General features: G+C 41.1%; 1 protein-coding gene across 6 annotated transcripts in view; it reads right to left on the bottom strand.

The window, feature by feature from the left end:
* The window catches only part of DAAM2 (dishevelled associated activator of morphogenesis 2), a 197,934-nt gene that overhangs the window by 93,502 nt on the left and 78,300 nt on the right, over positions 1-26,132 (bottom strand). For all 6 annotated transcript variants that reach the window (XM_066178440.1, XM_066178438.1, XM_066178443.1 and 3 more), the window contains one exon: positions 21,936-22,138. In XM_066178440.1, coding sequence (XP_066034537.1) covers positions 21,936-22,109 — 174 coding nt within the window. In that variant the 5' untranslated portion in view covers positions 22,110-22,138. The remainder of the gene's footprint in view (positions 1-21,935; positions 22,139-26,132) is intronic.

Genomic DNA, 26,132 nt, shown 5'->3' with positions numbered 1-26,132 from the left:
CTAATGATCAGTGAAGGATGGGAAGGATCACATGAAAGGGATGAAGTGAAAAACTCAAAGCACAGAATTATGTGACACAAACATCCCCTATGACATTTAGAGAAAGGCTGAAAGTTTGATACATTTTTTTTTTCCTGGCCAGCAACACCAAATTGCTCTTCCATAGAAAGAAAATAGTACAGTTTCTCTATCTTTCAAGTAAAGGCCATGAGACAGTTGTCATGTCATCAGCAACCTACAGGTTGAAATGTTTTTCCAGATGTTTGTTCTCTAAACTACACAGTCCCCATCAAAGACACCCATCATTTCAGAAATAAAGGACATAACTCCACAGTGTCACATCGGGTTGATCAGAGCAGAATATTCAGTCTCTGTTAAAAAAAGTGAGCTCAGTAGAACATACCCTCTTAGGGCTGAGCCAAGCTTACAATAGCAAAATGAAGGATAATGCTGTGATCTGGAACTGACTGCCAAATTCCATAGCTTCAATTACTCCTCGGTAAAAGGTGAATAAGAATAGACTCTTTTCCAATGCATGTCTCTAAAACTATCAAACAAGAGATTGTTACTTCATCTGTGTTAATTCAGTACTGACCAGAACAGGGCTCCAATCAAAGCTGCCTGTTTTAGGTGCTAATAAAGAGAATTTAAAAAAAAAAAAAAAAAAAAAAAAAAAGGTTCTTTAGGACAAGCAGACTGCATGAGCAGGGACAGATGAAGATGTCTAAATCAGAGTTTCAGTAATACAAAGAAAATCTTCCAGTAATGTTTCGATGAATCAGTTTTGGCAGGGGGTTGAATTTTTTCCCTATGTATTTGAAATATTTGGAAAAGGAAGTGTCCAGGGGTCCAATATCAAGATGACACTGTGGCACTAAAATGCTGCACACACAGATTCTGGCACCCACCCTAACCTTGTCCAAGCAGAGACAATACCTCTTTAACTCAGCCCAACAATGGTTCATTTGGAAAGCGTTCAGGGCTAGGAAACTTGTGCAAACAGTGAGCAAAATTGCACACTGAGCCTGGTAGCGGCTGCTGACAGATTTAAAAGCCCACAGAGATTTAAGCTGCAAAAAGGTACAAAAGAAATGCAAACAGTAACAAGGCAAGGTCAGTGCCAGCAGCCCAAGGTAGAAGAAGCTGGAGGGTTATTTTAAACAAGAAAAAGTTTAAAGGGAAAAAAAATTAGCTGTGCAAAAAGAGTGCAAACCATGTGGAAATGTTTAGTGTGAGTTTCCAAATAAGGGCGCAGCCAAGCGAGGCAAGGAGTTTTATCCTTGCTATACACAATTAGAAAACTCAGGCCAGGATCACATTCTTGGGGGGAGAGGGAGAGTGAAACTACATGTAAGGCCTTAAGACAAGCAAAGGAATGCTGTTAGAGGTCAAGTGTGTGGAAGAGAAAGGAGGGGCAGATAGGGAATCAGAAATGCCAGGTTTGGAAGAACCACTGTAGAAGCCAGAATATACATGAACTGTCTGGGCTCAGCTGAATTCTTAGAAAAAAAAGTGACTGTTTTTAGTGACCTGCTTAATGAATGCTCTTACTTTTTTTTTTTCTTTTTCTTTTTTTTTTTTTTTTCTTTCTTTTTTTTTTTTTTTAATGCAATGCCGCTTACTTGATTTTCTAATCCATAGTGCCTTCTCTGGAGTCTGCTGGCAGATTAGGCAAGCAGCAGAAGCCCTGCACAGAAGCTGTGCACTAAACTAAATGAAGATCTCAATCAATACAGTTCAAGACAACCATTTCATTAAAAGAATGTACCTATTCACCAAAACCACCCTGAGGACAGGACTCTGACACCAGTTTCTAGACACTGCCCTGGATACTGGCAGTATTCAGGGATATAAAGATAAATCTGCTTTCAATGGGACAATAAGAATATGCAACTTCCAGTCACATAATTTTGCACCATGACATGCTTTTCAGGACAAAGGCCTAGAAAGTTAGTTCAAAAGCATGGAAGATCCAGAGGGAAAATAGTGCATCCCACATTATTGTGACTCAGGAGGGGAGAGGAAGCCAAAAGAACTTTAGAAGTCATCACATTAGCTCAGGTACCATAGCAACAAGGAAACTGTTCAGGGTTTCCAGGCATAAGGGGATCACCAGAGGTGGACCCAAACACACCTGCCTGGAAAATAGCACATGAAAAATGCTTTACCCTTAATTTTCAAAGTTAGTGTTTGTCTTTGTTAGGAGGTAAAATGCTGAGTTCTAACACCCAGGTCAGGTGGGCAGGGAGCAATCAGGAATATTCAGCAGGGAAAGAAACATCTTCAGAATACAAAGCAGCAGTCCAGCTCATTAACTCCCTTTCCTGAAGTTAAGTGTCCAGCAAGTGTGCTTCTTCACTGAGAAGAAGAAAGGAGTGGGAAGAACTGAAGAGGCCTGCATGTTCTCATCTACCTACACCATCAATCAAAATCTACTCTATAAAGAAACCCAAGAAAACCCTACAAACTACAAGAGTCATGAGACCTTCTTCTGGAACTCTCCAAATCATTTTACCTCTCCCATTCCCATTTTATGAAAGATGAACAAAAGATCACTGTGACTGCACAGGAAAAGCATGGATCTAGCTAAGAAAGAAGACCCTGAATTAGGCAGGCTATTTTTTTATTCTGACTTGGGATACTAACAGACATGAGACACCTAAGGAAATCTGCTGCCTTGAAGGGAAGCAGGAGGAGCAACAGAAAGAATAAATTTCAGGAGGGTAATTTGGTTCACGAACAGGTCATTCTGACCCAGTGACAGAAGCAGGTCTGTCAGCATATAGAAAGACCATAGAGTTAGCTCAGTGATGGCAAGTAGCTATTAAAAAGAGAAAGGAATTGCCAAAATTGGCAGGGAAGGGGAAGAACGACAAACTGAATGTCGTCAAGACGGGGGTTGGAGCCAGACTAAGGAAGCCAAAATGGTTGAATGCCCAGACAGCAAATGTAAAGGGCAAGAAAAAAAAGGGTTGGTCAGAACAAAGCAGGGAAAACTCCCTTCCTCCAGCACCTGTGCAAGTTTCCCAACAGAAACATAGTAAGTCCCCTTCTACACCTTGGATGGGCAGCTTGGTTCCAGCAATTCATGCCAGCACAACCCTGCTCAATAGAACTCAAGAGCCTCCTGGCTCTTAAAAATGCTTGAAGTTGCATGAAACACAGATTAAAAGGATATTTGCCAGGTTGGACTGAGGAAGATAAAAAGCATTTTGAGTTAATAGTGCCTACATTTCTCTTCTTCATACATTTCCTATTAATTTTATCTAGTGGTAGTTAGTTCAATTAATTTTACTTTCTTGTGGGCATTTTATTTACCTACGTAGATTGAATTACAATGATAAAACTTTTAAAAAGAACTGGAATTGTATTTGAGGTTCAAATACTTCCAGTCCAGTTCTCAGGCCAAAAGAGAAGATGGCCTCCATTCAAAATGGCTACAACCCAAGGAAATAAGAGACAGAGAGAAAGAAACTGATCAAGAAGGAAGAATGGGTAGAAAACATAAGTCCAGCATTTTGCAGGAGTTAAAACCACAACAGATGCCTTGTTTTTGGGAACGTTCATCAAAGAATGAAAACTGGATTTGATGCTGGGCAGCCATCAGTTCAGTAATAATACTCAAAGCTCCAGAAAAGCTCCAAAAATCTCTCTCCAAGATCCACTACAGGAGAACACCTACCAACATGCCTGCCTCTCTAAAGGAGAAACCTCAAGGCCATAAGTAAACAGAGAACCACAGCTTCTGGCCTCCAGCATCCCCTGATTTGAAGCCAGAATCATGGACGCCAAGAGCCCCAGACTTAGTTCTCCAGGGATATTCAGACACTCATGGGAGGAGACATCCTCAGTTTCACTTTCTCATCGTACTTGTCCCAGATCCATTGGCTGCTGGAATTACTGGTCATGGGGAGCTTCACACTGACTTAAGGCCAGACAGCTGCTTTGTTTTGTAAAGTACAAAAACCAACAAACTGAAACAACCAAGCAACCAACCTTTACAGGCTGGTGGGTTGTTTTGTTGTTGTTGATGCTTTGTTTTGTCCTCATAAATGTTTAATGAGTCATTTCCAGCATTATGAAACCAAGAATCCTAATATGATACATTTACTGCAGGCAATAACTTCATTAATGTGGGCATAACAAATATTTTGCCAGAAGGAAGAGGACATTTTGCTTATTTTCTTATGTTCAGTTGAGTAACTGTCTTATTTAATCAATTTCTTATAATTTCAGCTACAGAGTTGCATTATGCTTTAAATTTTTACCTGTAGGTCACAGTTTCTTTTACTTACAGGGCTCCTGGGAGAATATCATGTCTATAAGGATCCTCCCCAAGCCTGTGTTACACATTTAATTGCTATTTTTATGACTGAGAAAGGTTAATGATATGTAAAAGCATATTCTGATTTTTTTAACTTTATTTCTGCCTACAAACATATTTAGGCAACTATCAAAGCATTATTTAAAAATAAAATGCTTTTATGATCCTCAAAAGGAATAGCTTTGACATGAAATCAATCTTTATTTTACACCACAGAATCCAACATTAAGACATAACACATAGGCAAATAGGTTTCAACACTTCCACTGTTCAGAGATGGCTATTTTGACAGTCTGATTACAGTTCTATTTGCATTGATTGGTTCTTTAACAGCAGATATGTACTCAAGGAAAAGGACAGCCAGGTCTTGGTATTAACAGGTTCCTTGGGAACCAGATCTTCAGATGGCACAAACTGGCAAAGCTCCCCAGAAACTCTAGTCTTCTTTTTTGAATTCAAAATGGAAACTTTAGAACTTCCACAAGAGATGAGGGCAGCAGTCACTTGACCTGTGACCAGCACCAAAAGTTTCAGAAGGCTGTGTGAAACTCTGTAAAATACAAAGCCACAGAGACAGCTCTGTAGATGTTCAAACACCTCCCTGCCTCAAATAGCCTGGCTGATTTTGTGTTACAGGTGAGTTAATGTCTCTTTCAAGATAGTGATAACAATGCTATTTGCAATATTTTTTGTGCAGTTTGCTCCATCACACCTGCATTACCTTTGATTCTTTGTGAGTCATTCAATAAAGAAAACTGAGACAGTGGGAATTATCTCCAGATGCCTTTACACACTCTAGGACAGGCTTCACAATTTGAAGACTATTTTTAATAACTTGTTTGCAATGCTCACTTCAAAAATTTAGGTTCCAAGGGTATATTCATTTTCACATTATACCTACTGTATGAATTTTATTTTAATGCACTGCTCTTACCTTGCTTGCTGTTCACATTCCCATATGCCTTTCACTCCCATGTTCATTTTCAGACCCTTTTTTCTTTCTCTCGTACACACCTACCATTTCTTTTTTTCCCTCACTAATCTTTTTCTCATTCCCCTTGACCTTTTTCACCTGTCAAGTACAAATGCACTCTCCCTCATCCACCTCATTAATCATTCTTTCTCAGTCTCTTAACAGCACCAAATCCACTCAAGTTACAAAATCAATTCTAATGCTCTGCTGCCATACAAATTCCCTGTACAGTATGATACCTGTTACTTCAGGTTCCCCAAGGTCATTTATACAGATGTCTGTCACTCTCTCCCCAAAGAGGCCACATCCCTGTTCCACCAATGCTCCCAAGTGCCTTAGCACAGCTGATGGCCTTATGCTCTGAACAAATTTGTTTAAATCTTGTACACAGTAAACAAGGACTATGACACACCATGGAATCCTATCCAGCATCCACTGGCAGGCCCCGGAGAAGGTTCATGTTCATGTGCAACTACTTCAAGGGGATTGTAGATGGTGGGTTAATCAGTGCTGAGATGCAACTCAGACAAACATGAGATAAAAGGCACTGACATGCCTGAGACTTGAGAAGAAAGAGAAGCAATGGGAAGAGATTGCGGTAAGATTGTCAGCAGCACACTACAAGCTTTTGGAATAGAGAGTCCTATCCAGCATAACTATTACCACTTTAAAAAAATGGATCGAGTAGGACCATGCTGCTAACTCATGACTGAAAGCTACATTTTCACATTAACAACGGCCCCAGGAAGAGTTATATTTCTGTTCATGCTGCCTATGTCAGATTCCATTGGCAAATAACAAGCAGGTTAGTCTGGTGGCTCATATCCAACTGTGCCCACCAAAAAGGGAGTAGCAGAAATGCTCTCGTCATAAGTCCAGAGGCAGTTGTCCAAAAAGCTGCTTCAGAGATAAGTGCAGTGAATGAAACAAAGTAATGAACCCAAACAATCTTACTCAGATCACAGTCTCTTTGCAAAGAGCTTATGAATCCTCAAATAGAAGAGATAAACCTTCCCTATTTAATCACTGTGTCTACCTCCAGGGGACAGTATAGGCTTGCTCCCCTACAGTTTTCCTTCCACTGCTTTGTTCATTCCCACTCCCCAGGCCAACATATAAGAGGTAGCCTGCTGGAAGAATGCTTATTTCCAATGCTGAGGAGGTCGAGGAGGCATTCTGAATGACTGCCTGATTGAACTATCAGTGAATGAGGTTAATTTGACTGCACAGACAATCTACACTCCAGTACAAACTGGAGCAATGAACAGTGCAAAGTTTTTGATCAGTCAACAGCATTACCACCCATACAGCCAGAACACCTCCAGGTGAAACACACTGGTCGAAAACTCCCACTGGGGCACCAGATATATGTAGTAAGTCCACAGATAACCCATGAAGAAAAAGCAAAATGAACCCCAAAACAAGCCAGTCCCTCCCCTCAAGCTCTTCTATCTCATCATAACCCTTTGAATCAAAAGCAGAGCCTTGGTAAAGCATACAAGCAGCACACTGTGAGAGAGACATGGGAGTAACATTTTTGATCAGTTTTACAATTGGTAAGAATTAGGTTCATGAATTAGGTTCATCATAGTTAAACATCATTGGATTCCATGTATTTGCATACACAGAGTATGTGTATATGCAGATATGTATGCCACTCACACCTTACACAAACAAGAACTATATACATGAGGCATATCACATAACATCTGCCCATACCCACAATGTTTTATCATCACATTTGTGCATTAGGAAACCACTGTGCACACATGAATTGCTAACACAGCCTACTGGCAGAGGAAGCAATGTTTACATTTCAACTACTGCCATGGATCTGACTGTAAAGCAGAGAAGCAGACAAACAAAAGGCTGCGATTCCCATTACATTCTTTTTTCCTCCTTGCTTTTTCAAAAAGTTGCAACTTTAAAACCCCTTCAGTACTAGGGGCCCAAATCTCTTGATTTTCAGTCATAACACTACAAGACAGAAAGCACCTGATGTTTACATACTGAAAGATATGTTTCTCCTCTACCCTGCCAACACAGAAGTTACTCATTCTTAAGGCTTAGCAGCAGTGTAAGACTTTCATCCATCAAGGGCACTGCTTTATGGTAGGGAAATTGTTCACACAGAAAGTCAGCTAACAGGACTTCCTCTCACCCCCAAATGCACCCCTCATTATACTGCTTTCTTTTTCCCTTCTTAATCACGGGTTAATTGCTTCCTTGTTTCCTGGAGAAGAGCTAAATCCTGCCTCTCCTCTAAGTCTCTGTGACTTGACAGCACACAAGTACACATTACCAGCATGGCCTGTTGTGGCAATCCCCTCTCATAGGCCACTTGAAACAGCATCTGCCATTCATTTTTCAGCCCTTCACAGGCAAACCACATGCATGAGACTACAGTCTGCTGGGCCAAACAGAAAGAGGAAGAACAAGGAAAACCAGTACATCTTCATGAAACAATACCCACAGGTGTTTAGAGAGAGAAAAAGATCAAGACCCAGACATGCACTCTCACATGCAGGAGTATAATACAGGTAGAGCAAGAGGGACATTCCATGGATGTGGATGGGCATATGAGAACAATAATGTAAAACAGCTGTCTATCATCACAGCTTTTTCTGTTAAGGTGGGCTGCATCATGTCAGTGAATTTAAATGAGCCCAATGAGACGGACAGGGATGAAAACTGAATAGTCAGGCTCACGTCTAATCTAAATCCCTGCTGCTGCAATTTAAGCCTATTACTTCCGGCCCTATCAACCACTAATGTGGTGAGCAGATTTTTTGACTTCCTCTTGATAACAGTTTTTGAAGCTGTTAGAGACTGTTGCCATGTTCTCAGTCTCCTCTTTTGAGGCTAAACAAACCCATCTCTTTCAGTCTTTCTTAGAGCCCATGTCCTCTGCATCTCTCATTCCTCTTCTAATTGACTTCTGGCCTTTATCCGGTCAAAGTACATCTCTCTTGAATTGCACTGTTCAAAAGTGAGGACAGTGTTCCAGCTGAGACCTTACCAAGGCTGAGTGCAAAGTTTATTTCATCCATCTTCCAGACTGCCCTTCTGGTTATATACTGCACATATTCCATACGGTTAATGATCTTTTATTTTTTTATAAAAAACCTCAAAACCTGCATGAGTTATGTCCACTCATGCTCAACTATGGTTTTTTTCTCTGAAGAATTGTACCTGGCTGCTTTCCATCCTGAATTACCAGACTTGCTAATAAAAGTAGTTTTAGCTGTCAGCATTGAATGCCATCCTTCTTTCACACAATTTTTCCACCTTATTTTAAGCTTATCTTTTAACATACCCACAGTATGGATATGTGCCCAGCGACACACTCTAGAGAGATGTGCTGCTCACTGAGGGCTCATATTGGGGATATCACTGAGAGACTACTAAGCCTCACGTGGTCTACTGACTACTATCCACTGCTCTTGTTTCAAGTGGGCATGGGTGATATGAGCAGGAGGAGTATCCAGAGGAGTATCCAGAGCTCTGGGAGCTGTGGTAAGGGACTCCGGAGGGCAGGTAGCTTTTCCATCAATTCTCCTGGTCAAAGGAAGGAGGTTTGAAAGGGTCAGTTCAATCTGGTAAATCAGCTAATGGCTACAGGACTGGTGCCACAGCCTTGTGTTTGCAATTTATACCATGGGATTCATTTTGAGAAACCTGGTCTGCTAGGGCTGACAGGTCCATCTGTCAGAGAAGGGAAAGAGCACCTTGAGTTATCAGACAAGATGGTGAAGAAGGCTTTAAACTAAAGTTTCTGGGGAAGAGGATCTTCAATCTGTCCACTCCTACCAATTTGATGTCAGTGCCAGCAATAGATGCCCAGGTACTAGACAGGGATTACATGTCAGCAGGAGAGCACCTGGAAAGCAGCAAAAAGAAATTCCAAGCACTGCTTCCAGTAACTCAGAGTCATCAGAGACCCTACTAAAATGCCTTCACCATCATGTAGCATGGGGAATAAACAAGAGGAGTTTGAGATGTGCACACACCTGCAGGGGTTTGATCTCACTGGCATCATAGAGGTGTGGTAGGATGGCTCCCATTAGTTGGAATGGAAGACACTTTAGCAAGGTCAAGTAGGTCACTTTAGCAAGATGATGAGGAAGCAGTGGTGCCCTCTATGCCAGTAAACCAGCAGGAGTGCATGGAGTTCCACCTGGGAATGGATTAGGAGCTGACAAGGAGCTTATGGGTCAGGTTAAAGTGACATTATAGGGGAGTCTGCTGTAGGTTGCCTGACCAGGAAGCCCTTCTGTAGACAGACAAGTGCAGCCTCACAGCCACAAACCCTGGTCCTCCTGAGAGACTTCAACCACTCAGATATCTCCTGGAGGGATAGTACAGCAGGTCATAAGCAATCCAGGAGTTTCCTGGATCACACTGATGATAATTTTCTAATAGATGTGCTCTGTATTTCACCATCCAGTCAATTAAATGAAAACACCAAACAGAACTCAAGCTTTTATACCTCTCCTTGATACATTTTTCCACCCTGACAGGTTGCAAGTCCTCTGGTACAAGTACCAAATTTACCTCCACATTCTGGTACCAAATACCCCTCTCAAAGAGAGCTTCTAGTATCAGCATATGTAACACTAAATAAAAATAAATCTGCTGTTTCAGCACAGTGCCCATTTTCCATCCCTTATTTCCTTTCCCTTCCCTCATTTCCTCCCTCCCTTCTCCCTCCCTGTGCCAGGGTTTGTTTTTCATGCCAAGGTCCTCTAGCTGAGACCCTGTATGGGAAGGTAGTTGTGGGAAAGGTTATTAGGAAACTGCCATCTAAACTGCTACCTTTCCGGCTTCCACGCCCTCTCCCTCCCTACAAAGTCCCCTCTGTTCAGGTTTAATACTAATGAGTTCAGAGGAGGTTCCTAGGCTGGAGCAATTCACAGTCTAGACTGTGCCAAAGCACACAGGCACACACCTCTCTGATCGCTTCCTGCCCAAACACAGTCCTGCTGGCTCAACCTTCAAAATGCGGGCTGGGGATTGCTGCTGCTGTGCCAAAGGCTGAATTTCCAGGGGCGTCAGTGCCACCTACTCCTCCCCACACAGCTTTATCCTCTTGTGTGCATGCTATTTGCCATATGCCCCTATACAGGAAAACAAGGGTAAGTCAGAGCTTGGCTGACCTTTAAATCTCTGATAAAATATTACGTAAAAGGGCAGGAGGAACTGAGAGGTTGGTTACGAATTTAATGAGCAAAATTAACATCTTGTTGAGCTTTAGCTGTGCAGCTTAGAAACACATGCTCAAACTTATACACAGGGTAAACTCAAAGGAACTCCAGTAAACCAACATCTTTTTTTGGCAGAAGTTCAGGTTTACACAGACAAAAGCAAAATCAGAAGCTAGCTTTAGGTCTTGGTCTCTGAGTTATTATTCCAAATTTGGTAGTGCAAACCAGAAACCAGAATGCCCCAAACTCCATTAAATTGAGTGGAGTTACTCTGCATTTACACCAGTGGAAAATATTAATTCAATAACCTCTAATAAATTGCAACAGATGAAACCTTTGAGCTTAACCACCTCAAACAGTGGCTCACTCTATAATCTACAGCAGAGATTTCTGACATAGAATAGCCTGAGAAGTTTATCAATCTCCTTTTCACTAATTGTTAACTTCTACTTCAATAAATAGAGATGATCTGTATTTACTACTGATCAGTCCAGACCAGCTAGAATATCATCCACATATGAGGCTTCTGTTATCTCCTCTGGGTTGAAGAGGAGGGAAATTCCACAATTCTCTTCCCTCACATAAACAGAGTATCTCCATAGACAAACAGTGAATTGAAGGCATGACAGTATATTTAGTTATTCACTCACACCCTGTCCTGTCTCATTGCTCAAGTATTCTGATAAGCAGAACAGAAACTACTGCACTGACATCACTGGGCTTAAGAAAACACCAGCTAAGATGCTTTTCTCTCAATGTTTCTACTAAAGAAATCATCAAAACTTTTCAGAAAAAACAGCAAAAAAGAATAAGAGAAGAATGAGCATGTGACTTGCATTGTCTCCTAACAACAAATGAAAATTCCATTTATTATCTGGTTAAGCATTTGTAATCCAAAGTTGTTCCACATCATTAATGTATAAGCCAACAACTTCACACCAACCCACAAACTCGTGCAGCTGTTCCTCTCTATTCAAGATGTAATGCTGAAACACAGCCACTAAAGCAATCCCAATGGATTTTCCATGACTCAGGGATCTCCCTGGACACCTTCCAAACTGCGAAACTGCAATCTGCTTTCCCCTTGTAATTTCCTTTGGAGAAGTTATTCTTCAAGCCTCCACCTAGTAAACTATTGCATAACACTGTTGTGCACACTGCTACCCTTTTCCAAAGGTTGTGAATTGTGGGCAGACTTTCCCTTCATGTGGTCAACAAATGATGGGAAACTGCAAAATTAAAAGACGCCCTTAAGTGTTTTTAATGTAAAAGTGAATAGAATATACAAATGTTGAGTAGGGCCTTTTTGCATACACCACTGGGTCTACAGGAAGGCAGTGAAGTCTTGCATCAGATTCTCCCTAAAAAGAGAATAAGTAGGTAAGAGCAGGGCAATGTCTATGACAGTAAGCAGTAATAGAGATCTGCTCCCAAGTTCTTCAAATACAATACATTTGCCATTGGAAGACTTCTGTACTGCCTATAATCTACACATGCTTGATTTTTTCAGCACCTTTTCAATCTGGCTGCAATTATATATTAAAACTGGCCTAAGAAGCATTACAATTCCCTGTTTCACACAAGGGGAAAAACCCCACAAATGCATGAATTTATTTGTGTAAATTTGTAGGGGTAGATAGGAAAATGCAATGTTCTTGAAAATTTTTCCTCCCATCAAGATTACAAACAACAAGGTTCCTAATTTTAAAAGCTCTGGGTTAGTGCTGTTACAGTGCCAGGTGGAAGGCATCTGTCTGTGCTTCCTGAGAATAAAAAACATCGAAACAGAGCAGCTGTGGAGGCAGTCTGGTGTGATGAGTGACAGAAAAACCACTTTCTGACACTTGATTTCCATGTGCTGCTCCCACCTGGTGCTGAAGGATGAACAGAAGGACCTCTGCTGTATTTAGTGACACCAAAAGCTTCTACTTACTTAGTGTGGAGGAAGGTGCCAGAAAACTGCTGACCTGAAAACCTTATGTCCTAAAAAGATGCTACTCCATCCACATCACCTTTAGCACCTTGTGCTCCCCACTTTGGAGCCTTGCACACCAGGCAAAGAAGAGGCCATTTGCCTGCAACACTGCAAGAGGAATCTCAAATCACTTTAACAGCTCCCCTGAATGATAAACAACCTTGAGTACTGTTTGAAGATAGAAATCACCTATAGAAGGGCACAGAGACATGACATAATTACAAACCCTTTTCACCCACTCTCCTTCAGGCTGTTTGATACACTATCTGAGCCATGATTTTATCTGACATAAATTGTTACTAGGTGAGCAACTACAGAAACAAATCTTAGTCAACATATTAAACAGATGAGACTTCATGATTGTCATCTTCTTCTCCATTCACTTATTTTGTTAACAGTTCCTCTCAAATCCCAGCTACAGTCTACCTCCCTAAGGATAACTACTACCTGGCAAGACACTTACCTCCCATCCTGTTTCTTGACCTTTTTTATTCACTGGAAAATGTCAGTGCTTCCCCAGCTTCAGGTGAGAAATTATTAAAAATTATTACAAATTTATAAGGTCTTCATTGTCAGAGGGATCTGGCTTCCCCTTTCTTGCTGACATCAGACCAAGTATCAAAACATACCTCCTACAGAATCTCAGATCTGACCCTTCCTCTATAAGCTGCAGAAGAAATAGACATCTGTCATTCAACCTCCCTTCGTCACCATGCATTCACTCCAAAAGCACAGCCAAAAGATAATCTTGGCCTAGCATTCATTCCATATCACTTCCATCTTTGCAATCAGTCTTCACTCTCCCTTCAGCACCACAGCTACTTCATTTGTTGTGCTTTTTTCTTCAACACTCTGGAAGACACTTTTCCTTCTTATCACAATCTCCTGTCCAGTTACAATCTAGTGAACATGATCTTTGCAACACATATTTCCTATTGTTATTTCTCGCAGATGCATTTCTGGGTGGCACCTTCTCATCCCATATTACCTTTCTTATCTGATTTATAATAATCTCTCACCTTTCCTTAGCAGACCAAGTCTAGATTCAAATATTCTCTCCAGAAGGTGAGGGATGAGGTCCTAGTAATAGATTTCTAAGCCATCAAATACAATCTGAAAAACATAAGACACTAATAAAGAGAATTAAAGGATAGAAACCTCAGAAGGGCAGGAATCGTACTCAGAGAAGCCATTCCAAAATGTTGGGGCAATAGGACATCCCTGTACTGATGCTGTTTATGCTCTTTCTACTGAAGAGAGCCCCCTCTCTGAGTAACAGGCAAAGAGGCAGGAAATATATGAGAATGCTGGTGCAATTCTAGGAGGAGGGTAGAAAACTGTCTATACTGTATCCATCAAAGTATAGCTGGAAAAGTTCCAGAAAGATGAAAGAGAGATAAGTTAATTTGATCCTTCCAGCTAGCACATATGACTCCTACTTTCAATATCATCTCAGTGATGAGATGATATTTATCACTTCAGCAGCCTTCAGGCTCAATTCAGAAAGTTGCTAATACTCTGTTATAGCCATAGTGGAACACAAAAACCATTCAACTATTAATTATGCCATAGTAAGGAAAAAGGCCAGAGTAGAGCTTCGTGTTGTTTTTTTTCTTCTTATGTAATGCTGCCTAACACTTGCAGCTATGCCAAAACAAGATAGTATTAGCAAATCAGGTGATAAAGGTGTTAGAAACACATGGACACAAGATTTCTGAACATCAGGCATATCCACCTTATCCATGATTTCAGGGTTAGGATATCATGACAGTGCCTGAGCATTCAACAGAGGGAACACTTAAGATTGATAACTTAGCACTTCCATCCTCTAGTGGTAGATCTGTTCTTTCCCCTCCTTCTGTATCCCAAGCTATGTATCTATTGTGCTCTCAAAATCCAGTACCTCTCCTCTTTTGCCCTAGATGTACTACATGCATTTCCCTGCATGTTCCCATGGAACAACAGCATTGCTCTGTTAAAAACATGCGGTCCTGTGAGAGCTTCCCCAGGTGTTTCATGTCTACTGTAAGTAAATCATTCTCAAAACACACTCAGACATTCCCTTCAGGTATTCCACCCATGACCATGACCCTTCCACTTTTCAGAAAGGCAGTGTGCTCTTCTTCGGATATTCAGAAGCCAACAACCGCCACAGACACAGAAAATACCACACAGGCCGAATTTCAGTCAGTGGAGAATGATGTAACTCCACTGCTGTCTTCAGTGAAACTGAGCTGGCTTCCATAGCGTACATCTGTCCATAAGCTTTATAGTAAAGCAACAAGATCTAAAACACAGTGTAGGCCTGGACAAAATCCTTAAAACTGCACAGGTACTTTGGTAACACCCCCAGTTTCTTCATACCCAAAATCTAACACGTAAGACCAGATCTGGATTTATATTTGTTTACACAACCCTATTGCTTCTCAGACACAGAGTGTGAGACCTGACTCCCATCTCATGCTCCTCTCCCAGCATCTGTGTCTCTCACATTTGCAGCATAGTGACTGCTGCTTCCTACACAGCTGGTCAGGGAGCTGCCAACCAGCTGCACCTACTGGAAGGGAGCCTAAAGTGAGAAAGTGCTGGTGCTGCACTCGGGGCCATAAGCCTGTGCCTATCACAGGAATCCATATGCAGGGGAGCACCTGGAAGGGGAAGCTGTCTCTGCCACAAAGCCCAAAACACAATACCTCCTCTGGATTTGGACTTGAATAACTACAGAAAGCTTCTTGTAGTGATATGTGCATTAAAATCAGGGACTTATGCACATGTATTGTGTAAGGACACATGTAAAGCTGACCCAAAATTATGTAAAAGACTCTCTCTAGAGCAGTAAGAAAAAGAAGAAACATTTCCCTTGTGTGGGAAATGTGTAAAAAAAAAAAAATTTGGACTACACTGGACATAAAGGAATTTTGTGCACAACTAGACAGACTTTGATACCATGAAGAGCTTTTGCCTCCTGAGCCTCAGTACCCTTTGCTTCAGAAATTTTAAACCACCCAGTTCTTTTGCCATTATTATAATAGAAGACAAGTGCATCTGAGTGCATGAAAAATATTGATCTGACAACTAACCCAAGAGATAGGGAAGTTTTTGTGGCCTGGCCACCATCAGTGAAGAAAGTGATTTGCTGAAAGTTATACTTTTTTCCTGCTTTCAGATTCAGCATCTTCTACTCAGAGGGCAATGACAAGGCTTCTTCCTGGATATGAGCCTCTTGTCAGGAAAATTCTGCCTTGGTCTCACCAGTAGCATTTTCTTACAACTTCCACTGGTTCACCCTCATAAAGTGCAAGAAAGGAAGTAATAACTGGGGTGGGGAGTCTCCACTGTGCCAAAGCCTCCTCGTTTGCTGAAGTCAGAACTCATCAAATACAAATAAAAATGAAGGACCTCTCCAGCTGTTGATTGCATTTGGCATTACACTTCCTGACAGATTAGGTAGATTAATTAATTGAAGTGAAGCACAGAAGGGATGAGGGATGGGCACAGGGAATTAAATAACTTCCTCTTATGGGCAAAACAGAATAGAGGGACTTTTAAATTATGGTTGCATAGAAAATTGCATTTAGCAACAACTTAAAGCTGCAGACCGATCAGAGGCATAGTCTGAAATGATGATTTACATGCGAGGCAAGTGACATGGAAAGTAAATGCCTGTATTCAAATTAATCCAGCATTAGGACAGAATGACCCAAAAGACTAATAATTTGAAATTAAACACTCAGATCTTGGTAGCATGCCTGAAGTTAAATGAGAGTAAACACAGTTATCAATACACATGACAAGTGTTTGGGGGTTGAAGCAAGGAGTTAACACACATGTCCTTCTAAGTCACAACCTTTCAGTTAGAAACCAAGGACTTAGGTAAGCTTCAGACACAGAGGATACTTTTCTGGAAAGGTGTTGCTCCATACTGAGAGCCAAGAGACAGAATAGGCAACTCTGATTCCCAGAAATATTACAAGAGAGCTGGAGGAGAAATAAGTAATTTTTTCTTCAAGCCCAGCAGCAAACACATAGAAACACAGCTGATCCCTTCTTGTTCCTGTGTACATTGACATATATTGTCTATATTCACATGAAAAATCACAGTGAAAGCATTTCTTGTACTTTATACCACATAAATACTCTTGCAGGTTGCAGAGCCAAAAAAGGGGACTCACGAACACTGCCACAGTTAGGACTTGGCAAGCTTGAGTGGGACTGGTGATACATGGGAGGACTTACTCAATGTGGTGAAGCCTAGTTTTCATCTGAGCTTTATGTTGTATCCATTACACTAAATGGTCTGCAAGAGAGAACTCAGCATGAAGGGAACTTGCTACTCCAAAGTCAGCTGTTTGCAGTGGAAACTACTACTACAGTTATCTAGGTTTGGATCTCATCTCCCTGTAGCTGCTGAAGGTAAGTTATCCAGTGTGTGCCAAACTGATGCCTTGCTCAGAAATGGCTTTGCTTCCTTTGATGAAATAATTAGACAAATTGTCAGATACTTCCATGCTTTACCTTACTTTCTTTCAATATAAAACTCTTTTGCTTCCTTTTATCAACTTTCTCTCCTCTGAGAAATGAGACAATAACCACAGAATTTTACTCCCTTTTAAGGCAGAGAAGGAACAGATGTGGAGAAATCTCAGAGAGTAAGCAAAGATCAGAATTTTCCCAAACTTTATGCTACTGATCACTTCATCCAATGATAATAGAAGCATGTCTAAGGTGACCCCACTGTTCCTTTGCCTCAGTGCTAAGAGAATTAGCATATACCAGTTATGTGGATGGCTCATGTACCCAGAGAACAATAATCAACTCCTTTCAGCATTCTGGCACTAAAGTGCTCAAAAATGCTAGACTGGTGTGTTGAGAAATCAATAGAGCACAATAACATACAGAACAGGAGCAAACTTCACACTACTTCCATAGTTCTATTTCAGGAGAAGATGAAGACACTGATTTACTTAGGAAGTGATTAGTTCACTGCCATTTTTTTCCAGCTAGATACCTTGGCTAGTTCATCTTTAATTCAGAAAGTGAAACAACAAAAGAACAAGATTTTCACACCACTCTTTCCTCTGTGCTATCATTCTTTATATTTTTCTGTTTTTCTGAAATGCCAGAATTTAAGTCATCCTTCTTGATGCGGTCTGAGTTCCAATCTGGGATCAAGCTGCTTTTATAAGAGATCTAGATGGCAAAATCTTTAGTGTCAAGCAGCACACCACTTTTAGCCACCAAGAAGAGTCCAGGTTTACAACAATGAGCAGAAAGTATCAGAATCCACTGTGACAAGAATACACTGCTGCTAACAAATATGAACAAGGACATGGAGAAACTGTTCCATGAAAAAAAGTTATTTTCCTTTGCCTTACAATAGTTCTTCCAGATTTTTCTGCCCAGTCAATAAATCTGTACAAGGAAAAACATGGGTCTAGCATGAATATTTTTGCCAGCAGGCACAAAATCATTTTGGAGCCTGCCAACAGACCACCATCTGCAGCAGTACTTTACCACTATACGGCAGTATGAAAGCAGAAGTGATGCTGGTCATACCAGTCTCAATGGTCAGGTAGGGCCAGTTTTACCATTTTCTAAGTACAGGACCAGTCCACACACCCTGCTGCCTAGAGTTTCTCTCTCTGCTTGTTCATTGAAGGGAATATGCTAAAGCCAGCTGTTCTGTCCTCTTTCACAAAAGCAGCCTTTGGAGGGCGAAACTTTTGGTCCCAAATATTTTTGTTTGCTTTTTATTTTGTGCATCTAGACTTCAATAAGGACTTACCTGTACAGTTACCACTGCATTAATCCCAAGGCAGTCACTGCCAGCAGATGGCCTGAGAGCTGGTACATCACCTCCTGTCTTAACCCAAACCAAATCATTCAAAATCACCATAAGCCACCGTCTTCATTCAGACCTACTCTCTGCACATGTTCCCAATGGAATAAATCAAGATAGAATTTAGGACCTATCAGGAGGAACTATTTTCTCTTTTCATTTTCTAATTGATCAGACAAGGCATAAACAGAGCATCCAGCTTCAAGTAACACATAAGCCTAGGATTCATCCTAGAAATGTTTTTCTGGTTGAGTGGCAATGAGAGCAGGTGTTTCAGCTGAAATCAGTATCAGCTTAACATATCACAGTCACTGCCTTGCTCAGAGTCCAGTCAGGCAGCTGCCATTACACAGCTGGATGGTCTGGGTACATCTCCCAAACAGAGCAGTGTACACACAGGTGTGTCTGCCTGAGTCTGGAGACTACAGAAGCAAGTTTGAAACCTTGGAATGGGTCATGTGAGCTCATCACAAATAAAGAATCCAAACACATTCCTAATTTCTTTCCCTTGAAAAAATGGACATTTCCAAATTCGCTTTTCATGGTACTAGTTTAAGTAGTACAACAACAGCAGAAGAAGACATGTTCCTGGTCCTCAAAATGCCAGTTTTTCTCAGAAAGGGAGGTGGAAACATATTGAATATTTATTGGATTGGAAAATCCACCACAAGGGAGACTTCTCCAGCACAGATATGCTCAGCTTTTCTTGTTGTTAACTCCTCCCTGGGAAAATGCCCCAGATTTTAACTACAACAAGGGAAAAAATAAGGCTTTTAAAAATTCATTCAACCACACCAATGTTTCATTATACCCTTTGCAGAGCAGATGGCAAGATGATGCTATACCCCCTGGGCCTGTTTCAGGGGGCTAACACAAATGCTCTTCTTACTACAGATCTCAGATGATGTTGGTGTCATCATTTCACTTGGGGATTTGGGTCAAAAGGCTTTACGCTCAAATCTGATTTTTATATAGTACAAGTGCACCCAGACTAGACCCTAACGGATAAGCAGCAGGGAGCTCACACACAGCACAGAGCTCTCTCAGGCACTTCCAGGTCACTGATTTACACTGGTGCATTTACAGACTGAATCTTTCTAATCCAATTAAAATCTCATCTGAGCTGTCAATACAGACGTAGCCTGTTTTATTTTAGTGTCTCATAGAACATGCATTAATCCAGACCTGTGGACAAACTAGCCCTTCTAGGCAAAGTCTGTATTTTGCCAGTCCAGTTTCCAGCCCAGGTTCTCTTGCACATAAAGCCCTTAACTGCTCTCATGTTACCTGTCTAATCAGGAACTCCTATGGACATGCACTGCCATCCTATCTGGCTGCTTTATAAAAATGTGTGATGTACACCATTACCCTGCTGAAAAATAGCACTTTTCTCTCCCAGCTAACTTCTCATGCAATGATGGCTGGGGTGCTATCATTAAATGTAAGAACTGAATATGATCTGTTTTCATATCAATGGCTTCATTTGTTTGAAATGCATATGCCAGTTACAAGCTGTCAGCACATTTAATAAGTTATAGCATAAACCAACAACTCTCAAACTACTGGGGCCAAAAATTTTTACAGATCATCACATATACTTGTCATTAAATTTTGCACCAGAAACATTATAAATTATACTTTTTAATAGACTTCCATAAGGCAGCTGTGAGCTGTTTTGCCACAAGCAAGCACACGGAACACCAGTATTTGCCAGACATAAAACTAGAAGTTAAAAGCATCATTAATACTACCACAAACTCTCAAACTCCTCATAAAACTGATACCCTTCTCAGTAAGCAAAAGCCCAGCAGCAACTCAAGCAGGTCTTTCACTATGACCTGAAGGTAAACAAGTTCAAGGTTCAGCAAGCCAAGTTCAGGAGCAAAGCACATCTGTGGGTGACGTCTCCAGGAAGGCTAGATTGAATGCTTCAATGGATATTGGTACTGGAGAGAGATGAACTTTGATACAGCAGTTCGAGCTTTGCATGTGAAAATCAACAGTCAAGCAGCGTCCAGAAATAAATTGTCAGCAGAGCAGATTACAGGTTACACTCCTACTCTAGGGAGATACCTGTCACCATGTGGAATTCTCTAGTCAGACAGCTGCATTTTCTAAGAGGAACTCAAGTAGTCTCACATAAAAAAACCTAAATATAGACCAGAATTTTGTGAAGTGTTTCCATAAGAGGAAATTAGCATCCATTTACAAATTAGTTCAAAGTAAGTAGACTCTTCCGCTGGACACATTATTCTTCCTGAAACAGCCACAAATCCTATTGACTCCTTTCTATGCCCTTGCCACAGAATGCTAAAAATGCTAATGGGTACTGGGGAAGTGTAAAGTTAAAGGAAAAGAAATCCATACCAATTGACTATGTACACAGAACGCAACTTTTGACTGAGGAAGTCCTTGAGCTGAAAACTGCTAGAGGGTTGGAGGGTATCCTGGAAAAGACCAGGATATGGCCACACCTTACAGTCTCTAACACATTATATTTTTCTCTAGCCATCTGCTTTGGACCCCATCTTGAACCTGAAGCCCAGGCTAGGTTGTCAGACCACTGATCTGGCAAACTACAGCTGTCCCTGTATTTGATATGATATACTACAGTTGCCTATATACTAACCTCCAATTGCATATGCAAATTATATGATTCTTTTCATTGCTATAGCATTTCAAAGCAATGGTCATGGACAAGAATTTATTTGGCTAATGTTATAAGTGTAAAGTAGAAAGACTACTGGCAATACCTCTAGTGCTGAGATCCAGTATTTTCTGTTCCATTCCTCACCTCAGCTGCACTCCTTAGGCATATACAGACTTACAGATATCTCCCTTTACATAAGCTCCAATCTCAGAATGGTAATAAGAAACCTAATCAGCTGCATCAAATGGGCATCACCTTTACAACACAGTTTGCAAAACAATCCAGTCCTATGACCTCTGCTTGTGTTTTGCATTCAGGCTGAACAAGAAGACAAAGACAGTGAAGTCATTTGATGCCAGGCATGAAAAGCAAGTGTCTGGCTCCTGGAGTCTGCAACATTTACCACAAAAGCAAACAACAAAGTTAATCTGAAATAATTCCTTCTCTTCCTGTTTATGGCTGTTGCTGCAACAGCACCATTCCATGGTTCAAAGGCAGCTGTGTGATGAAACATAATTAGCATGGTCACCTGATTCATACACCTCACCAGCAGAATGCTAGTCATCAACAAAACCCAATAGTCCTCATTTTATAGATCTGCAAACCCTAAGATTTTCCACTGCATCACATTATATAGCAGATTTTATCCCAAACTTTTAAACAAGAAATGGACTGTAAGCTCTCTCTAGAGAACTTGAGAGGGTCTTTCCAATATGCTCAATCCTACATAGTGCTATGAGAATATATAATCACATCTAAATATTTTGTTGTACTTATACCCAGTGCCACAATTATCCATCCTGTTGCTTGCCACCTTTCTCCTACCAAGTAACTAGTCATGAAAGAATGACAAAGTTTTTTTTAAAAGCTTCAATAGCAGCTCTCTAATAAATCCCTTAAGTCCTCTTACTCATTTAAGGGGAAGAGTGGATGAACTCATAAATGTATCAATCTGTCATTAGAAACTTACCACGAGTTCGGCAAATCTGGCATTGAGCTCTTCTGCTGGTGGGATTGGGACAGAAAACTCAAGGAATTGGAGGGGATTATTGTCCTTGAGGTTGATTTCAGGGAGGTCGCTACCTCCAAAACAACAAAGAAACCCCAACGCATGACGATTCCTCTTCCGGGGGGCCATGATCATGGTGTATGGTGCTATCTTCTGATCATGTTCTGTAGGAAAAAATAAAAACAAAAAACCAACAGACATTAGGTGATAAAAAAGACTGTTGAATCTGTGCAGCTCTGTGTAGTTACAATGGCTGTCACTGAAGTAACAGATGGAAGAGGACAGAAGGATCTGATACCCAAAAGAGCAAAATAAACACTCAAGTTAGATAAGGTAGGTAGACCTTTGTATGGTATTCAAGTGTTCTTCCATGGCAGTGTAGAATTGCTTCTCCCAGTTTTTCTGAAAAGGTTTAACAAACTCAGTGTGGAATTCCCCAGCAGGTATATTTATCAGCAATGCTCAGCAGCCAAGGCTCAATGCTACCACAGAATGCTGGTATTGGCCTTTCTGTCACTACCACAATAAAGGAAAGAAACTATCAGAAGGAAAAAAGCATGTATGGGAGAATTTACCCGGAACACATGGAAGAAACTTCCAAAGGTATCCCATTTGACCAAAATAAAATGAACAATGGAGCAGATCTTCCACCACCACCAATCTTCCACCACTGCAGAGCCAAACCACCATTCACTTACTCCTTCACAGCCAGGACTATCACTGTAGGACCATTTTGTCCATCCCATTTTCAAACACATGTAAGCAGCTTTGGCTGCTTTATATGCTCAGGAAAGAAACAGCACAGTACTAATGCATGCCTTCAGATTTACATTTGAGCTGCCAGATGCCATCTTGACAGGACCCTGCCTTGAGGAGCTTTGGTATCAGGAGTATAAAGGGAGGCAGAAGGAGGCCTGAAGGAGAAGCTGGGAAGTGACTGATTTCACCACCACACAACACCGTTTGTGAGCAGCCCATCCAAACAGGAAGTCTCCTGCCAGCAGTTTGAAAGGAGGGATCTGTGCAGTGCAGAGAGCCACATATTTTGCCCTTTTAAGGGACTTGTTGTTTGACAGCTCAGGGGCTTATTTGTGTTATATTTTTAAGGACTTCACTTTTTCACCTAATCTGCAGAGCAAGCCATATCCTTAGAGAGTAAATAATTAAAGCTTGTTGTGAAGCTGGTCTCCCTGGGCACAGGGCAGGGGAGCAGGAGGGGGGTGGCAGGTGAACCAAACCACAGGATGCTGGGTGCTGTATCAGCAACAACACAGCTGAGCTTTGTCATCAGAGCAGCTGCTGCCCTAACCTGCCCTACAATGCTTAGGTCTGTTTGCTTGCCAGAACAAGGCTGCTTTGAGCTTTCATAGAGACTGAGTAGCTTGGAAAAGTAGCAAGGAGAAAAGCACCTTCAGGACCGCAGTTGCATAGTGGGATTTCACATAGAGAGCACAGCCAGCTCTCCAGGGACGTTTTGTGCAGAAACTGGTACGCTCACTTAAGAAAAACCTAAGTAACAAACAGCAACCAAAAAGATGCCCACACCACCCAAACCTCTATCCTTATGGCACCATGTGCTTGGCAGGAATCACCTGCCCTACTCTGTGCTGGGATTAATTTATCTAGCACATTCTCTTATGGATTGGAGGGGCATCAGCTGCAACTCTCATGCAGCTGAAAGGAAAGCAGGCTGGTAAAAAGTACTGTCTTCTGGCATACCCACTTTGCTTTGCTCTCCATGCCAGCTCTGCAAGGGGTGGTAAGTCCCAGCAGGATTCACTAGGGCAGGATGCTGCTGGCTTCAAAAGCCCATTCATAAAAACATCAGGTTCTCGCTAGGAGATGCCAAAGGTCAACTTAAAACTGAACTGGTCTTTGACACAGCTTCAGTCAGGAAAACCAAAATGCTCCCAAATCTATCACAATGATGAGCATGGCAATTTCTGTTTCCTCTCAATAGTGGACACTTAAAAGATTCAGCTGCTAAAAGATTTCACAATGGAACCTCAGAAATTAAACTTGTACACTACAGACCATCCTCTCAAGTATTATTATTCCAAGTGCAATGCCCTTTACGGCAATCTGCTCATGACTGAGATTAAAACCAATTAGTTTGACAAAACTCTCTTTTGGAAAGAACTCATTTCAATGAGACAAATCTGATTTACATGCAATACAACTACATTTGCATCAGTTCAGTTGTAACCAAGCTCTGGCCCACTGTCTAAAGGCTTCCCCAGCAACCAAAGGACCAGCATTCTCTGGGGCATGGACAATGAATCCTCCTTGGAAAAACTGGCTGAGCCATTGGAGTGATAGGACAGTAATATCCTCCTTTATGAGCTCAGGTCAAGACTCTGGTATAAACTTTGCCAAAAGTACCAGGAAATGAGCACTGTGTGAATGGATGTGAAGCTCAACATTTTCTACAGGGTAAGTACAGCCCCGGTCTGGCTACCACAGGTTGTCCTGCCCTGGAATTTCATTACTTGTCTTTCATCTTAAGCAGGTTCATCTAAGAGGTTTTCAGTCTTCAGGCCTTCTTCATCCATAATGCTGAGAAATACACAAGCCAATGTTTGTTACTGTGATTTTCTTTGCAGAACCTGCAGTTTATTGGGATCCACACTTGTGAAACTCAAGGCTACTTTTACTCCCCTGCAAAAGTGTGCAGAGCTCACATGAACAGTAAGCTTGCTTTTAGAAAGCATCATTCCATTGCACAACTCATAACACTGGTATTTTCCAGGTCCACCTATAGGCAGCAGGCATGAAATTCATACTAACATAGAGGGGTAAAATAACACTTCTGTATTGCTTCCACATTGTAATTGCATGGATAGGTAAGTTATCTAGAAGCTTTCAAAATAAGAACAATTTAGGACTGCTACAGAGGAATCCAGCACAGGTGGAATGGAATGGAAATTTCTAAGTTGGAGCACTGCCTCTATACAGATTAAGCCTGACAGTTAAGCAGATATCCTTCAGAATTCTGTAAATTACACTGTTTATGCTATTTAATAACTAATTAAAACTTTTTGATTTTTGTTGGTGATCAATAAAATAAACATTTTTAAATTACCTCCAAGTCAATAAAATTTTACTTTCTTTTCTCTCTCTTTTGCCTTTCCTTTGTCAAGAATCAAATCTGGGAAATATGTGCTTCCAAATAATGAGGGTGGGACATGGGAAAGAAAATGAAGAAAAGAGCAACTTTCATTTTTCAGAGCAGTAATTGATAGCAAAGCTGACATTAAAATTTATGAAAATAACAAAAGGTAGGGGGTTTTCTTCTAATAAAAGTTCTATTGCCTCTCAACTTTAGGCAACTAAAAATGAAACATGGAATTATGTATTTCTATATATATACCCCCAGTGTGAATCAATAGGAAATCTTCTGGAGAGAATCCCACTATTACACATAACTCCCTCCCACAGCTCTTCTGAGTTCTACTTCTTTGCACAACACAAACAAGTCGCTGTCATTTCAACAGCTAACCACATACCCACTCCTCATGGCAATCCCTCTCCTGCTTCCCAGCCCCATCTGTGGTTCAGCTCAGGTCAGGAGTCACAGCCTGGAACTTTGCCCAAGGTCTAATTATAACAACGTCCTCTTCCTCTGACAGGGCGTACGTGTTCATTTCTAAACCACTTGGCCCAGTGACCAAACATAATTTAGCTAATGCAATTTTTCCAACCCTTATCAGAAGTTTTAGCCACATGGGATCAGATCTATGCTAACTGTACACGAGGATCCTCTTTCAATTCCTTTCTAAATCACTTCATAAGTCTCACTCTTCTCTTCATTCTCATCTCAGAGATTGTAATTTTCATGCCAACATACACTAAATAAGCAACTTTCCACTAACTGTAAGACAACTGAAACAACTGCTCTGTCAGCAGCTCTCCTGTGCAAGAGAGCTGATTATTGTATATCTTACTGCTCTGTCCTTCAACACACTTAACAGCCAGAGCATAAGTGTAACTAAAATAGAGAAAATTACTTCTGTATCACCACCTTTGGAAAAAGGGAAGAAAGAGAACTCAACGGGTAACTAAACACACACAGTCATGCAAAGACAGTTCACAACATAGGAAAGCATTAATGGTATACACATTCAGAGCTTTACCTCTGGTGCTCATCAACAGACACAC

This window comes from Chamaea fasciata, unplaced genomic scaffold, assembly GCF_029207755.1.
Source record: "Chamaea fasciata isolate MVZ Bird 193981 ecotype frontalis unplaced genomic scaffold, bChaFas1.0.hap1 SCAF_3, whole genome shotgun sequence".
In the NCBI taxonomy this organism is placed as follows: Eukaryota; Metazoa; Chordata; class Aves; order Passeriformes; family Sylviidae; genus Chamaea; species Chamaea fasciata.
Note: the sequence above shows the minus strand (reverse complement) of the source record. Positions and strands in the feature narration are given on the sequence as shown.